The following is an 18,405-nucleotide window of genomic DNA, read 5'->3' as shown; positions in this document are numbered from 1 at the left end:
GCTTCTTGCAACAATTCTTTGGAGGCTCTGGATTAAAAGGATCAAATCAGTATTTTTTTTTAAAAGTTATGGTACCAAACTGAACCCTGAATTAAAAACAAATATAAGGAACAAAAAGGATATTAAACCATATAGAAATTATAAAGTTATCCTTCATTTTGGCACTTAAAATTGTAAAGTTATCCTTCATTTTGTCACCAAAAATTAGTACCACTCCGTCTTATAATAAGTGTCTTATTTGAACTCTACGCGATTCTTAAAATAATTATTAGATGTGTTGGTTTTAATGATAAAATCAATATAATTTACTAAAATACACTTATTTATTATAAATAATGGACAGGGCCGATTATACACCTTTGCAGTCTGGTCCAGGGGCCTCTAAACATAGAGGGGCCTCCAAATAAGGCACTCCAGTTAAAAATAATTTTGATTTTTTACATAACTTTTGTTTAGACAGAAGTAGATAATAAAACTACATAATAAATTCAACCAAGAGGAGTGCTAGCAACACTCTCTTTTGAACACTCTCTCAAGCACTCACTTTCTTATTGGTTGAAACATATGTGAGTCCCTCACTTTAAAAATAGGTCTCACATAAAGTAGTAGGACCCACACATGTTTCAACCAATAAAAGAGTAAGTGTTTAAGAGAGTGTTCAAAAGAGAGTGTTGCTAGCATTTCTCATTCAACCAATAACTAATAGCATATACACGTTTCATTTTCTATTTTTTTTATCAAATTTTTTTTAAGGATTAAGATTATATAATTAAATCTTATTATTAGTAATACACATATGTATAAAAAAATGTGAATTGTGATCATTCTTTTATATTTTGATAATATCGTTCAATATTTTAATTATTTCCTTTCTCATCAATTAATTAATATGTCATTTCTTATTTAAACTTATAATTAATATGTTTTAAAATTGAATATTTAAGATGTATTGCTTGATTTCGTTAAAATATAAGGTACTCTTGTAAAATATTGGTCTTTTATATTTTTCAAATATTATATTTTTATTATTATACGTAGACATTCTAATTTAAAAATTCAAGTGTACACTATACATTATGATAAAAAAATTATTATTTCTATTTTATAAATGTACTTTTAATTATTATTTCATTCCCTTTTATTGTTAATTTCTAATTTGTAGTTTTATTTGATAATTAATTATCTCTTAATTGTATTTATTGATTCAACTTTAATGTTGTCTATTTAATTCAAATTTCACTACTACGAATTTGAAAAAAAAAATTAAGAGTCCGTTTGGTTGGAAGGTGATGGAGGGAAGGGGAGAGGAGGAGATATTTATTTATAAAAATATGTGTTTGGTTCCTTTCTGTGTATTATTTCACGTTTATTTTTTTCTTTAATTTCAACATACTTATACTTATATCGGTTCTTATATATGATAGTAATAAGGCTTTATTTATTATATTAATAATAATACTAATAATAATAATAAAAATATACAATATATGCAAATATAATATATTTATGTTATAAATAAAAATTTTAACTCTAATATTATTTGTTTAATATTTTTAATTTTCTAACTTTATTTTATTTATTTTTAATTATAGAAATTGTTTTATTGGGTTAGATGAATTATAAGATCAGATAATTGTTTGATTTGCGTTGAAGATATATAGTTCAACTAATGTGCGTTGTTGTTTACAGTTATATTATGGTCTATGAATGAACATATTTTTATTTGGTGAAATTTACTCAATACTATTGTTATTTAAAATTATTTTTACTAAGCACAAAAAATAATATTTATAAAGATAAAAAGGTAAATTGATTTTAAAATCCCTCCCCTCCCCTTGTGAACCAAATTGTTAAAAATCTCTCCTCTCCCATCCCCTTCTTTGAACCAAGCATATATTTAGTTAAATTCACTCTCCTCCCTTCCCCTCCATTCCCCTCCCCTCGATTAAATTCCCTCACTTCCCCTCCGTTGAACCAAACGGACCCTAAAAAAACTTAGGTTTTAATTTCTTTTCCTTCTTTCCATTCTTCATTAATGGCTCTTAAATTGTCGCTTAAAATTAGAAAATTTAATTTTGAATATGAGAAACATAAACAAAATTGATAAGTTAATTTAATTTCAAATTAAAAATCTTGATAAAAATCATAATTTTTTGTTGAAAACCTTAATGTTGTTAATATGTAGGAAATTTTTAAATTTTTTATTTTGAACTTTAAAAAAAAATATTAGAACATGGCTTCTAAATTGTTTGAGACGGTCCTGGTAGTGGAGTAGTTGAAAGCGTGAAAGTTAATAAATAGGAATATAGTAGTGGAAAAAATATTAAATATTATATCAGTATTTAAAAGAGACATTTATTTTGAGATATAAAAATAGTGCAAATGAAACACTTATTATGAGACGGAGGAAGTGATTTAACAATTTTAGATATAAAATTATTGTTATTTAATTGATTTATTTTTTTGGTTTTAGTTAACAAAGTTTTTGTTTTAATTAGTCATTTATTTAATTAATTAATTATATATATTGTTCTGGACTGGGCCGAGCAGGCCCAACCCTTGTTACTAGCCGAGCAGACCCAATTCCCTTGGGCCCAATTACTGGGCAACCGATAAGGGCTGCCCTTCGCGAAGACTCTGGCCGAGCAGGCCCAAATCTTTGGGCCCACACACTGGACAACCGTCAAGAGTTATCCACGCACGAAGACCACGCGTCACGTCTCAGCGAAGGATTCGGTCAACCATCTCCGAACCCTACGCTATGTGCATCCAGAACGTGAGTCTCCTGCTGACTCAGCCCTAGCACGGGACGCTCTGGCAGTTCCCTAGCACGTGGGCCTCCAATTGGATCTGGCCCAATTAGGGAACCTTGGCCCAGCGCTGGGGGCTATAAATACCCTCTTTCACTAGAGGGTCAGGTATTCCATTCTTCACTCTCAACCCTCATTCTCTGATAGCTACTAACTTAAGAATCGGAGAACCTTGCAGGTACCCCCCCATCTTGCTCTCCAAGCCAGATTCTGCTGCCTTGACGATTCTTCTGATCAGGTACGATCAGTGGCGCCGTCTGTGGGAATCTTGCTCCCCCTTCTTTAACAAAGATCAAAGCATAACCTTTCACGATCGTCATGGCTAACAACAACATCCCAAGCTCCGATCCCTTCCTCCTGGAACATCTGATCGAAGATTCCACCCGCGAGGTGGCGAATCGTCGTCGGCAAGAAGAACCACAACATGCCCTTGCCGGACAGAGAAGGCCGAGGCATGAGACCTCGCAACCTGGGAGGCAGCGGGTCCAGAACATCCAGCAGCTGCAGGGCCTCCAACAGGTCCAGAATGTCGAGCAAAACCCTCCCGAGGGACACGTTCAGAACGGGGAAGACGAGCAGGCCCGAACCCACAATGGACCTGAACGCCCCCAGAACGAGAATGAGACCGACGCCAGAGACGGGCACGCCGCTTCCTCATTCACTCACACCTCCGAGAGACAGAGGACCCGCCATGTAGAAGAGGAGGAACAGCTCGACATCCCCGAGGGCACTGATCCCATCACTGTCCGCCTGCTCAAAGAACTGCAAAAGACGAACAACCTCCTCCGAATTCAGGACGACCGTATCCACGAGCTGGAAAGGAAGCGACGGTACCGCTCCCCTCCAAAGAGACGTTACCGGTCACGCTCCTATTCCTCCTCGCGCTCACCTCCGAGGAGGCACCGTCGGCGTTCCCCATCTTCTTCACGCTCCCCACCTAGAAGACACCGCCGTCGGAGATCATATTCCCGCTCTCCTCCAAGAAAGAGCAGGAAGAATCAGAGACCAGAGGCCACTGAAGCAAGAAGCCTCTCCCCCAAGCAGGGTCATCAGGGCCCCTCCAAGGCTGTGCTGAAACCCCGCGAGCGTCCCTCTCCTCGGGATAATCGCGCCGGTCCCAACAATGACCAGGAAAGACCCCGGCGAGGCAGACATTCAACTTCACCAAGACCGAGCGACGAAGAGGACTTCCGCAGCCCTTTGTCCGAGGACATCCGAAGAGCCCGCCTTCCTCGAGGGATGGAAAAGCCTCCGGCGTTGGACCAGTATGATGGAACCACTGACCCCGACGACCATATTCGGAGCATCGAAGCGGTCATGGATTACCACGTCGTCAAGGGCTCCATCAAGTGCCGCATCTTCCCAACCACCCTCAGGAAGGGAGCAATGACTTGGTACAGAAACCTCCGCCCCAACTCCATCCATTCCTGGACCGACCTCAAGGAACTCTTCCTGAGCCATTTCACAGCCTCCCGGCGACAGCCGAAATCAGAGGCCAATCTCGAGGCCGTGATACAAGGGCCCAACGAACCTCTTCGGGATTACCTCGACAGGTTCAACAAGGAGGCCGTCCAAGTACAAACAGAAGACTACATGAAGAGATACCTCTTAGAACGGGGACTTCTCCCCGGCAGTGACTTTAAGAAGGCCATTAAGATTGAAAAGGTCCACTCCATGAACGCCCTCCTTCGCAAAGCTCAAGCATTCATCGCGTTCGAGGAAGGAGAGGCTGCTGCCATCAAAGCCTCGCGAGGCAGTGACGCCGCTCGCAGTTCAAACTACGAACACCCAGGTTCGAAGAGAGGGCATGAAAAAAGGAAAGACGACAGATCTCTCGACATCAAAGAGCGCCGAGGACCATCTGGTCGCTTCAATGACTACACCCCTCTGAACGCCTCGCGGGAGAGGATCCTGGCCGAATGCCAGAACACCGACTTCAAGAAATCAAACATCAGGCCCCCAAAGTCGAACCCCGCAAGGCCGGGAACCGACAAATCAAAGTATTGCAAATACCATAGAAGTCACGGCCATCTGACCGAAGAATGCATCCACCTCAAAGATGCAATTGAAACACTGATCAAGGAGGGCCGCCTTTCAAAATACACACAGAAAGGGGAACCTTCCTGAAGGAACGACCACAGAAACTCTGACGAAGGGAATTCACCGGATAACAGGCCCCTACAAGTAGCACTGTCCGTCACTCGTCCAGAGCATTTCGTGCCATCAGCCGGGATCCTCACCGCACTTAGCAAATGGGAGAACTTCCCATTCACCATGGTCGTCTCCAACGGCGGGGATCCAGGCTCCCTCACCATCAGTTCAGTCAAGAGAAAGTTTGATGAGTTGCTCAGCGCCAACGCGGACCTCGGCCCCACACTGCGGAAGTTCCGGGGAAAGTCAGAACCAATCACTTTCTACCTGGAGGAACTTCCCGGCGGAGCTCCAAACGCCACAATCCCCCTGCTCGTCCGAGCCAGAATGGCGAACTTCGATGTTCGACGAGTCTTAGTCGATGAAGGAAGCTCGGTCGACATCATGTACTCCCATCTCTTCCGGACACTCCAGCTGGACGACTAGCACCTTACTCCCTATGTGGGTTCAGACCTTCAAGGTTTCAACGGAGCTACCACTAAACCATGGGGTTACGTCGAGCTGATCGTCACCTTCGGGGAAGGGGAGGCTTCTAGGCAAGTCAAAACCAGGTTCTTGGTGATCGACTGCAAAACCCTGTACAACTGCATCATCGGACGCCCCACTCTGGCCGAACTGACCGCCGTGCCCTCCACTGTCCACCTGAAGATGAAGTTCTACACGAGGACAGGACGCGTGGCCACCATCAACGCCGATATTGAAGCAGCCAGAAGAATCTTCGACGCCTCCGTCAAAGGATTAGAACTGATCGCTCCGCCGACCAGCTCCAACAAAAAGCCAAGGGCCGAAGACAAGCATCCTCGAGAAGACCAGCATCAGACAACCAACGTCAGCTCAGTCGACCTGGATGCCCGGTTTGCAGAGGAAGAACTAAAGACTGGGGAAGAGATGCGGTTGAAGTCACCTCACCCCTTCCGACCAGTTCCGGACGGAGATTTCGAGCTGGTCCCCTTGGGCGAAAACCCTGACAAAGCAGTGAAAATCGGTAAAGGGATCCCAGACCTTCCGAGGAAGCAGCTCATAGCCTGCCTTCGAGCCAATGCTGATCTGTTCGCCTGGAGCGCCGCGGAAATGCCCGGACTCGACCTTGAGGTCGCCTGCCACCACCTCTCCATCGATCCAGCCGCAAAGGCCGTAGTTCAACGTAGGCGTCGGCAGTCTCCCGAGAAAGCGGAGGCCGCCGAGAAAGCTGTAAAAGACCTCCTAGAGGCAAATTTTATTTCCGAGGCCAAGTATTCAACTTGGCTCTCAAACGTTGTACTTGTTAAGAAATCTAATGGAAAATGGAGAATGTGTGTTGATTATACTGATGTTAACCGGGCATAAACTATTGTCTTTTATGGATGCTTATTCAGGTTACAACCAGATCCCCATGGCGAGGAGCGACAAGCAGTACACGGCGTTTATGACCGAGTCGGGCAACTATTACTACAACGTAATGCCCTTCGGCCTCAAAAACGCGGGATCCACGTATCAACGGATGATGAACAAAGTGTTTCGTGGGGAGATCGGCGACACCCTCGAGGTATACATGGACGATATAATCGTCAAATCTCGAGAAGACACCGACCACACCTCCCATCTCGAGCGCGTGTTCGAGCAGGCCAGATCCTGCAAGATGCGCTTCAACCCAGAGAAATGCACCTTCGGCGTCCGGGCAGGAAAATTCCTCGGTTTCTATCTGACCGAACGAGGAATAGAAGCCAACCTAGATAAGTGCCGAGCATTCTCTGAACTCCCTACTCCTAACAATAAAAAATCCATCCAAATCTTAAACGGGATGCTCACTGCACTTTCACGTTTCGTCGCGAAATCCGCCCAGCACGCCCTCCCTTTCTTCAAACTGCTACGCAAAGAAGCAGCCTTCGAATGGTCCGAAGAATGCGAGCAAGCACTTGCACACCTTAAGCAAATACTTTCCGAACCGCCCGTCCTTTCCCGACCAGACGACGACGAGCCTCTGTACCTTTACCTAGCCGTTTCAAACGAGGCCGTCAGTGCGGCACTGATCCGAGAAACCGTAGACGGACAAAAACCCGTATATTTCACCAGCAAAGCCCTACAGGGACCCGAGGTGAGATACCAACAGATCGAGAAAGTCGCCATGGCCCTAGTAATAGCGGCCAGAAGGCTACGATACTACTTCCTCGCCCACACAATCTTTGTTCGGACGGACCAACCCATCAAGCAACTCCTCAGCCGACCAGACATGGCCGGCAGAATGCTAAGATGGTCCCTCGAGCTTTCAGAATTCGACGTACAGTATGAAAGCAGGAAGGCACTAAAAGCACAGGCACTGGCGGACTTCGTAGCCGAGATGACCTCTATCGCCGACTCGCCCGACATGGCCAAGGACAAATGGACCATCTACGTAGATGGCGCCTCGAGCAGCTCGGGCAGCGGGGCAGGCATTATCTTGGAAAACGACGAGGGACTTATCATAGAAATATCCTTAGTCCTATCCTTCAACACATCGAACAACCAGGCCGAGTACGAAGCCCTCCTCGCAGGCCTGAGACTCGACGAGGACATAGGCGCACGAGAGATCAAGATCTATACGGATTCCCAACTCGTCGCATCCCACGTCAGCGGCGACTACCAGGCCAAAAACGACATACTCGCCGAATATCTCGCGCTCGTCAAGGACAAGATGAAGAAATTCGCCAAAGCAGAAGTCGAGCATATTCCCCGAGAGCACAACTCGCGCGCCGACATACTATCCAAACTTGCGAGCACGAGAAAGAAAGGGGGAAACAAATCAGTTATCCAAGAAATTCTGCCCAGGCCAAGTATAGGCGAAAGCGCGCGAGCTCCACAGATATTCGCCATCGGAGACAACCAATGCTGGATGACCCTAGTGTACAACTTCCTCACGAAAGACGAGCTCCCTGCCGACGCGAAAGAAGCTTCAGCAATAAAAAGACGAGCATGTTCATACACTATCCTCGAAAACAAACTGTACCGACGAGGTTTCTCCATTCCCCTCCTTAAATGTATCGATGCCTCGCAAGCACTGGAGGTGCTCCAAGAGCTCCATGGTGGAATCAACGGCCAGCACCTCGGCGGACGGTCACTAGCTAGGAAAGCCCTCAGAGCCGGCTACTACTGGCCGACCATGCAGCAAGACGCCAAGGAACACGTCAAGAAATGCGACAAATGCCAACGTCACGCCGACATGCACCTGGCCCCGCCGAACGAGCTCAAATCTCTCTCCTCACCTTGGCCTTTCTCCACGTGGGGAATGGACCTCCTCGGACCTTTCCCGGTCGGATCCTATCAAAACAAATACCTGGTGGTCGCTGTGGACTACTTCACGAAATGGATAGAAGCTGAAGCGCTCGCTAAAATCACATCCCAAAACGTACTCCAATTTTACAAGCGGAACATACTCGCTCGATTCGGAGTCCCACAGGCGATAATAACCGACAACGGCACCCAGTTCACGGACAGAAAATTCCAGGAGTTCGTGGCCAAACTCGGGACGAAGCAGCACTTCACTTCGGTCGAGCACCCCCAAACCAACGGACAGGCTGAAGCCGCCAACCGGGTCATCCTCCGTGGGTTGAAGAGAAGGCTGGGCGAGGCGAAAAAAGCTTGGATCAAAGAGCTACACAGCGTCCTCTGGGCGTACAGGACGACCCCACATTCGACCACGGGCGAAACACCGTTCAGGTTAACCTATGGCACCGAAGCCGTGATCCCCGTGGAGATCCGAGAACCATCTCGTCGGACTGAGTCACCTCTCGAGGAAGAACTAAACGACGAAGCTATGAGAGAAGAGCTCGACATGGTCGAGGAAATCCGAACAAGATCCTCCCTCCGTGAAGCAAAACTGAAACAACAGATAGCCTTGCGCCATAGCACTAAAGTTATCAAACGCGGATTCGAAATCGGAGACTTGGTCCTCTGCCGAAACATGAAAGATTCGCGCGAAGGCAAACTAGCCCCAAACTGGGAAGGTCCATACCGAGTATACGATAAAACCGAAAACGGTGCGTATTACCTCGAGAACCTTCTCGGCGAAAAACTAGCTCGACCTTGGAATGCTGAAAAACTCAGACGCTACTACAGTTAGAAACAACCTAACGCTACCCGGCCGCTCGTGACGAACACGAGGAAAGCTGGGCAAGGACTCGCGCCATGGTACAAGCGCGTATGCTCCACGACAGCTTCAGTCGGATAACCCTACCAGGAGGCAAAGCCGACTATGCGGCGGGCCTTACACGCAGACCCTCCGCGGAAGTACCTGCACGGCAGAACCCCAGCTCGCGATGGGATCGTTCACGCCGCGAGCACCTGGCCCCGACCGCGGCCTCGAGCTCGCTTATAGCGCACACCTGCTCTGCGCACCCGGACCGTTCCCCACACGCCCGGGCCATAAACCTCGGTCGAGCACAAGCATTATTCGAGCATAAACATAAAACTCAACGATAAAATCAGATAAGCACAAGTAAATGTTGAAGCATAAAATGCTGAATGGTATTAAAATCCGACCAAACTGGCCGGGAAATCCAAATATTACAAACATTACTTGTGCACGCAGGCCACAAAACTGGCACACAGGCCACAACCAAAGTTAAACAGGTCAAACATCACCATCCTCATCCTCGGCACCGATGTCCTCACCCGGGGACTCTTGCTCGTCTTCCCAGTCCTCGAACTCCGGGTTTGCTTCAATTCGCGCGTCCACGACCTTATGATAGGGACCAATGCCCTTCGTCACCAGGCGCGGATTGAGGACTTTCAGCTGATCCACTGCAGCCTTGAAACCGACCCCCAAGGTAGCAACACAGTCGACCTCCAACTCCCTCACCTTGCCCAAAAGCTGAGAACGCGTCACCAAGGCTTTCTCGTCTTCATCCTCCTCGGCAGCAGGGAGATGAGCCCTCTCCAACTCAGCAATTCGCTCGCGGAGCCTTTTTCCCTCGGCCTCCAAGTCCGCGACCTTATTCTGCTCTTTGACGAGGTCCTCCACTATGCCGCTCTGGACCTCATACTTGTCCTTGTACTGTTCGAACTCGTGCTCTAACTCGTCATATTTAGTCTGGAGAGCATCGTAGTCCTTCTGAGGACAGACATTTTGAGCATTGAGAGCCAAGGCCAAGGCGGCCACCCTCATCATCCCTTCGAGGTCCTCGGACAGGTCCTTGTCTCGAGCCACCCGGTCCCGCCTGACGATGTGCCTCACCTCCTCGCGCTCGAGGAGCACATTCTTCCTTGAGAAGATTCCCCTGTGCAGAGTACAAGAGGGCAGCACTACGTCTTCATCGGAGGGGTTGTCAATGATAAGAGGACGAAGCTCCGCGGTCCCTTCATTCTTTTGCTTCTTTCCGGCTGGAGAACCACGCGAGGTCGTCCCAACTGACGAAGGAGAGCCACTGTCAGGGACACCCGCGGCAGCCGCCTTGACCTCCTCGACCCGCGATCGTTTCCCAGACGCTTTGATGGCCCCCTTGTTCTTGGCCCGCATCTTCGTAACTTTGTCATGCAAGTCGGCCATTTTTCCTGCAAAATAAAGAGTTAGAACCAAAAAGGTATTGTTTGAACAAATAATAGCTATCTCACCTAACAAAATCATAGCGTCCCCGTAACTTCCGCACTCGAGGACAGCTTTGGTGTTGATGTGCCGAGGCTCCAGCATAGGGCCTCCATCTTCCTCGAATAGGGGATCCCCGTTGGGATATGTACATATTGCCGGTCTAAACCCGTCCACAAAAGAAACGAGCCGCTGATACCCCCCTGTATCGCGCTCATTGAGATCCTCGTCCCGGAAGATGTAATAGTCGGTCCCACGCTCGAAATGGTCAGGTTGCCACTCTAACGGGAAACGAGCAGCTGGGCCCACTCTCCTCACCCCATCCTCAATATACTCGCGCTCCTCGAACAAATGATTCTCGGCATCAGGAGTGAGCGGCTTAATTATAAAATACCGACTCTTAAAATGCTTGATAGAGTCCTGGTAAATGGCGAACAGCTTCTTCGGCTGCTTAAACGACACCCAACTCCACTTGCCGTCCGGATCACGCAACCTCTGCAAATGAAACACTCTGAAGAAAAGGGGCAGAGTCGCTTCGACCTCCAAGTACCCGCATACGATCTCAAAGGCCCTTAAGAACGCTAAAGTGTTGGGATGAAGCTGAGACGGGCAGAGGCGCAACCAACTGAAGACACTCCGTTGCAAATGAGTGAAGGGGAGACGGAGACCAGCCTCCTTAAAGACGAACTCATACATTGCGAAACGGGGGCCGGGGAATTGCGAGCAGATCCTCTGGTGAGATTTGGGCACAAAGGCGCCCCAAGAAGGCTCCTCGTCTTGGTCAAGGTCCTCGATGACGTTAAAGGCTTCCTTGGGACGACTCGTGAAGCGCGATGCAATCATCCTCGGAGCAACGGCCACCCATTCTTCAAGTGCCCTAGGGGAGGTCTCGACGACGGGAGCGTCCTCTTGCGAGCCAACAGCTTCGTCCCCATCTGAAATGTCGAAGACGACATCATCCTTGTTCTCATCGGCCATTTACCTGAAAAGCAGAGGAAACCGTGAATTCGACTGGTCAAATCCACCCTTCCACCGCAAGTCAAGTGAAAGGGCGAGGAAAAGGGACGAGGAAAATTCCCCCAATCGTCGAATGGCCGACGAGCTAAAGCGCCCAACATAGTCGTCGCACGCGGCGGAGGTCGGCGAACTCATGCCCTCACCGAGACATGCAACCTCCGCCGCTCGTGGCCTTCATACTACTCCCTAGTAATCCTAAAAGCTGGACGTCTCATTCAAACGTTCTAGCTCCGTTCACTCAAAACTCACTCGGCAAACGCATGGGAGAAACGATCATCTTCTAGGTTTCCTCGGTTAATTCATAAACCTTGCTCGTTACACTCATCAATCGTGCCCTCCGCACTCAAAACTAATACATAAAACTTAAATAAAAATATGAAGGAGACGAGGAACTTACTTGAAGAAAGCGAAGAAGATATGAACGAGACGAGCAGGAGAGCAGTGAGCGGATCTTGAAGGCTTGGAAAGTGTTAAGTGTCAAATGAGTGATCTCCTCACTCCTTATATAGGGAAAAAAGGCCAAACGGTGTCATGATGGCCTAGGCAGCCTAGGAGACGCCATCATTGCCTACACCCCAAAGGCGGCTCCCTCCACGAAGGGCTGCCACGCGTCCCAAGGGTCTTGGAAACTCCAAAAGACGCCGCCTATTTCCATCCCTAAAAACGGCGCAGTAATGATTACAGCCTACACAGCTGACACCTGTCAATCACGCTGACGATTGACAACCAAAACGTCGAAAACCAAAGACAACGGCCGACCAAAGTCCTCGAGTAGCCCAAGATTTAGAAACGTTACCCGTGCTCGGCTAAACCTCCTCGTTAAAGTCACCACCCTTATAAGGCTAATGACTTGGGGGGCTCCTGTTCTGGACTGGGCCGAGCAGGCCCAACCCTTGTTACTAGCCGAGCAGGCCCAATTCCCTTGGGCCCAATTACTGGGCAACCGATAAGGGCTGCCCTTCGCGAAAACTCTGGCCGAGCAGGCCCAAATCTTTGGGCCCACACACTGGACAACCGTCAAGAGTTATCCACGCACGAAGACCACGCGTCACGTCTCAGCGAAGGATTCGGTCAACCATCTCCGAACCCTACGCTATGTGCATCCAGAACGTGAGTCTCCTGCTGACTCAGCCCTAGCACGGGACGCTCTGGCAGTTCCCTAGCACGTGGGCCTCCAATTGGATCTGGCCCAATTAGGGAACCTTGGCCCAGCGCTGGGGGCTATAAATACCCTCTTTCACTAGAGGGTCAAGTATTCCATTCTTCACTCTCAACCCTCATTCTCTGATAGCTACTAACTTAAGCATCGGAGAACCTTGCAGGTACCCCCCCCCATCTTGCTCTCCAAGCCAGATTCTGCTGCCTTGACGATTCTTCTGATCAGGTGCGATCATATATATATATATATATATATATATATATATATATATGGGTCTACGTTATCAAACTCATATACAATATTTTAAAAATCGAACCGGTCATCAAACCGGTGAGGGTATTGGGTCACTCGTTCAATGGTTGAATCACTCGGTCACTGGTCAAACCGCATGACTAAATCGGATTACTCGGTTGAATAAACTAGTCTCTATTACAATACTATATATTTATTAAATCAGTCGAACCAGATGACTTAGTCTCTAAAAAATATCAAAACACCTACAAAATTTAAAATTTTTAAAATATCATAATTTCACATGTTTATTCTTTACATTCAAATTTTAAATATAATCATCACTCACAATACAATAATATAAAATATAAATTTAAATAAATTTTAAATCAAGTCTAATTGTAAATAAGGGAAAATTGTTCTAATAAGTTTGAATAAAGTCTAATTATATTTTAAAAAAAATCATGAAAACTGCGTCGTTTTGTACGAAAAAAAAGAAAGCATGCATTTGAACCGTCGATTTTTTAAAATCTACAGTTCACCGGTTTTTTTTCTGTTTTGACCGATTTTGATCGATTCTCATTGGTTCAATAGCATACCTGGTCAAACAATCAGACCAGACCGGTGACCCCTCCGATTACTGGTCTAACCAGTCCGACCGGCCGGTTCGGTCTGATTTTTAAAAAACTTCTCATATATATGAATTTTGACTCGCTATTATTCAGCCAAACTTGTAGTTAGGTTTTTATTAGAAAACAATAATTTATTTAATTATTATTATTAAAAAATTTAAATTTAAATTTTTAGCAAAGTAGGTTAATTTGGCTTATTTTTTGGGTTAATTTTTTTATAGAAAGTATTGAATTAATTTAATTATTATTATTTTGTCAATTTTTTATAAAATTATTGAATTAATTTAATTATTATTTGTTAGAAATGTTTGTATTTTTATTTTTATATCTGTTATTTTTTTTTAGATTTCAATAAATTTATTTACTCATTGTTATTCTTTTTAAATATCAATAAATATTTTTTTGTCATTGAAAAAGTGGAGAGTTGGTTTTTTTGTCATTGAAAAAGTGGAGAGTTGGTTTTTTTATTTGTTAGGTAGGGTTAAAGGATTATTTAAAAAAATAGGTTTTTGATTAAAAAAATTAAGTGGCGGTGCTTTTTAATGGTTTAATTTGTTTCATATTTAACCTAACTTTAGTCTTTAAATAGTGACCGAATCCATATTCCATCCCTCCATCGATCAATCAACGGCGGTGAATATGAAAATCAATATGAAAAGAAAGAAGACGAAGGAGAATACTTTTATCAGATCCTCAAAACCACTTGCTATACGAAAGAAGAAGAGAACTTGTGTCAAATCTTCACAACAACAACAACAACCGTTTTCTTCTACAAATTCAATTATAATTACAGAACCTGAGTTTGAGTTTTACTTACCCGATGAGTGCTGGGAGCGTGTCTTCACATTCATCATCAACCCGCCTGACCTGTTCTTGGATGTCTTCCCATTCCCCACTGACCCCTTCGAAGACAAAATCAAAGACAAATACAAACGCAATTTTGAATCTCTATCTCTCGTCTCAAAACACTTTCTCTCCATTACTAACCGTCTCATATTTTCTCTCAAAATATATTATCCACAACTTTGTCATCTCTCTCGTTTCTTTAGTAGATTCTCCAACCTTAATTCCCTTGACATTTGCTTCGGATCCTATTATCTCGATGCAGACATTGCCTTGGCTCTCCGTGACAGATCATCATTGAAATCTTTATCTATTTACATGTTTGAGATAAATGTAACTTCTCATTACATTGATTCCTTACTGAGTTTGAAGGGTTTGAATTCTCTTAAGTTTCACTCTTCTCAAATATCTGATTATTTGCTTTACTCTATTGCAAGACAAGGTCTTCCTTTAAACACTTTTGTTCTTGAAAATTGCACCGGCTATACTTACCATGGAATTTATGATTTATTATCTAAGTGCCGCGGGATAAGACATTTGGGTCTTCAAGGTGTTGATTTTCTAAATAATCATTATGTTTCCCAGTTGTCTTTACTTCTTTCTGATTTAGTATCTATAAATCTTAGTAAATGTTCCAAGCTCACGGAATCAACTTTGTTTACTCTCAGTAAGAATTGTCATTCACTTAGTGAGATCACAATGCGAAGCTTATATATTGATGATTTTGATATTGAGAGAGAAAATGTAGAAAATTATGATATTTTGAAAGATTTTGATGTCAACCCTCAATTAAAGTTTCTACATTTGTTTCGGTCTTCATTTATAAATGACGAGACCATCATATTGTTTGCTTCATTCTCAAATTTGGAGCATCTCGATTTAAGTTATTGCCATAACATATCTGAAAAAGGTATTCGTCAAGTTTTAAATAGTTGTTGTAAGCTTAGAGATCTAATGCTGATGAACTGTAAAGTGAGAGGACTAAAATTGAACTTTGTGGTTCCCCAGCTAGAGGTATTGGACTTATCCTGTACAAGTGTTGATGATAAAACACTCCATGAGATCTCAAAGAGTTGTTGTGGGCTTTTGGAATTATTATTGATATGTTGTGAATATGTCACGAAAAAGGGAGTGAAGCGTGTGGTTGAAAACTGCAAACAATGTCGTGTGATACAGTGAATGGTGACGTTGTTATCTCAAAGCTTTCATCAAGACCATCATTCTCCACCTTATTTTTTTTAGTGACATAAAGAGAAAACTCTTTTCGTTAGGGTTGTCGTTTACTAGTTATGGATGTCTTATTTATTGAAGTTTTGATTCTTGAATATTAGATGTTTTTTGTTTTTAAATTTGTTTCTATTTAATCGTCATTATGTTGAATAATCATCTAAATATAGTCCGTTTTTTATATGAAGTTTTACATTTCGATGTTTTTCTTACCTCTAACTTCAATTATATTAATTTTCTTATATGCAAAAGATTTTCATTATGATATATATAAGATATAAAAGGCAGTGTGAACATAGATTTCACCTTTGAATTCTGTAGCTATATCTCAAATTTTTTCACAACATATTACATCATTCTACAGATTTTAGATTCTAGATAATTATGAGTATTCTCTTCAAAAGAAAAAGAGAACGTGACATACATAGTGATACAATCTAACATAGTCTACTATCTGTCATGATATGATGACAAGTGAAGCGTGTGTTAGGAATTCTGCATATTGACTTGATATGAAGTGTGAATGAATGAGATGCGTGTGTTTGGCTTCGATCTGTTTCCCATTTGGTCTTAATGATACAAACTTGTGTAAATAGACAATTACTTGTAATCAAGTTAGAGTGCTGAACAATGTATTTGGAGGAGAAGTTCCTTTTTTATTTCCCTTAAACGTCTGCTTCACTCAAGTCCCATACATTGAGTTTCCTTTACTTAATCAATAACAAACTCCGAAATCAGAAAGTGTGTGACTATTGTTCTTAAGGATGGCCTTGTAAATGTTACCACTGATAAAAGTTCATCATCAACCAAGATACAAAGCATCAGCGGCGATTAGTAGGGTCAATTTTCACTGTCTGATATCAGATCATATATGCGCTAGTTATTTTAGGCGTGTCTTCATTTCACATTCAAGTTAATTTCACTTTTGCCTATTAGAATTCCACTTTTACATTCGGTGGTGCTACAAGTATTAAGTAATTTAAACAAGAATGAGGTTGAGACTTGAGAGGAGTAATGGAATTATGATTCAAAATACATGCATGTATGGAACTTGTGTTAACAGTTTAGATTGGTTTGAAATTTGGCTACTACATTTTTTTTGGATTTCTTCACAGAATGCTTGTGTATGACCTAACATGTATTGCTTCTATCATTTAATTTTTTATCATGTAGGTTATCCATTGCTCTAGTTTTAGTGTTATAATTTTCATGAAGCTAATATTTTCTCCTTGTACAAACATTGTAATTTTTATGATTTAATTTTTACACATCTTGTGCCTAAATTACAGTTTATTAATTCATTTTGCTAGGTTCAATTACTACCTCTAAACAAGATGTCAATGAATCATGCATTTGTTGTTTTTTTTTTGTTAGCATACTTTTCCCTCTTCTCTATTATTTCCTTAAAACCCTTCACTCAGTTTTCTATCTCCCATACCAAATTCAAATCCATTGACACGTATATCCAGTCCTAACCGTCTGATTTTTGACAACTCATCTGACATTAAATGCTTCCATGCACAAACTAAATCAAATGCGAGCCGACCACGACTTCTTAATACACATGGTTCCATTCTACCATAGGTGGTCTTGCATGTATGGGAATACTTTCCTCTATTAGTTCAGGTAAACTCCCCGGTTGACACTATCCGACCCGGATATAATCAAAGGAAGTGTTGGTTACTAAGTTTGGAGAGTATGGGAAGTTTCCTTATAATCCACAATCCAAGTTGCTTTTTGGACAAGGACTTTTGGAGGCTCATCAATGGAATTTTTCATTTTATTTGAATATTTGATCTTATTATAGACTGACAAATGTGTATGATTTATTGTGAAATTGATTTATAAATGATTTATAATGAAAGGTGAATTTAAAAATTGTAAAATTTCTTCTAACTTACCTTTTATCTGTGAAAAAACTAACCAGCGGTTTGTCTGAATTTTAAAATCATGACTCGCCACATTGTAAGAGAAGAACGATAAATACCTAAGTAAATCGTAGGATTTATTCAAAGATTAATACCTTGAATTTGTTGGCAGAAAGTGAGATACCGATGATATGATTTCGTATATAATAAACGCGTCCGAATTTTAAAAAATAGGACGATACAAAGAACATTTTGGGATTTTCATTGAATGTGTGATCATTACATAGGATGTAATGAACACCACTAGGGATGACAATTGTACCCATCTCAAGAAGGTACCCTAAAAAATGACCCACAGGTAGGGTAAAAACTTACAAAATGGATACGGGCATGGACACAGGTAATGGCCCACGAAAATAAGTTGGTATGAGCGCGAGTACGGGTACCTTAGTACCAACCCGCCCATACCGATGCAATATATATTTATATCTTTTACTTTTGTTATTATATACACATGTATGCGTATCAAGTTTATTAAATACATCACAATTAAATTTGGACACTTTTAAATAAAAGTTTTTGTTTATTTCTTAACTCAACAATAATATTATTGAATTTTTTTAAATATTGTTAAAAGCTTAAAATGATATGATAAATTTCAATTGATCAATAATTTTTTATTAGAAAGGCGGGTAAACAGGTATGAATATTTAGTGTTAGACGAAGATAACTTATCTAGAGGGGGTGAATAGATACCAAGTTAAAACTAAACTAGTGAAAATTCTATTTTGAAAATTTGTTAACTATGGACAGCGAAAAACGCCCAGATCAAATCGTGTAATCCAAAGTGTTATCGAAAAACTCAGATATATGTTAATCCAACGTTATATGTAATGATAATGATAAACAATTGAGATAATATATCTTCTCC

The 18,405-nt window shown here is 42.9% G+C and overlaps 1 protein-coding gene across 1 annotated transcript; it reads left to right on the top strand.

The window, feature by feature from the left end:
* Positions 1-3,128: 3,128 nt before the first annotated feature.
* LOC131614699 (uncharacterized) lies at positions 3,129-9,541 on the top strand. The gene is made up of 2 exons (XM_058886259.1): positions 3,129-4,075; positions 9,505-9,541. The coding sequence occupies exons 1-2, from the start codon at positions 3,129-3,131 to the stop codon at positions 9,539-9,541; spliced, it is 984 nt and encodes a 327-aa protein (XP_058742242.1).
* The last annotated feature ends 8,864 nt before the right edge of the window (positions 9,542-18,405 follow it).

The sequence above is a fragment of the Vicia villosa genome, linkage group LG6 (genome assembly GCF_029867415.1).
Source record: "Vicia villosa cultivar HV-30 ecotype Madison, WI linkage group LG6, Vvil1.0, whole genome shotgun sequence".
NCBI classification, from domain to species: Eukaryota; Viridiplantae; Streptophyta; class Magnoliopsida; order Fabales; family Fabaceae; genus Vicia; species Vicia villosa.
Note: the sequence above shows the minus strand (reverse complement) of the source record. Positions and strands in the feature narration are given on the sequence as shown.

What these genes read in the sequence shown, in the direction of transcription:
- LOC131614699 (XM_058886259.1), top strand. Translation starts at nt 3,129, where the DNA reads ATGGCTAACAACAACATCCCAAGCTCCGATCCCTTCCTCCTGGAACAT. An exon ending in AAGCCTCCGGCGTTGGACCA is followed by an intron (nt 4,076 to 9,504) that starts GTATGATGGAAC and finishes TTGTGCACGCAG; the next exon opens with GCCACAAAACTGGCACACAG.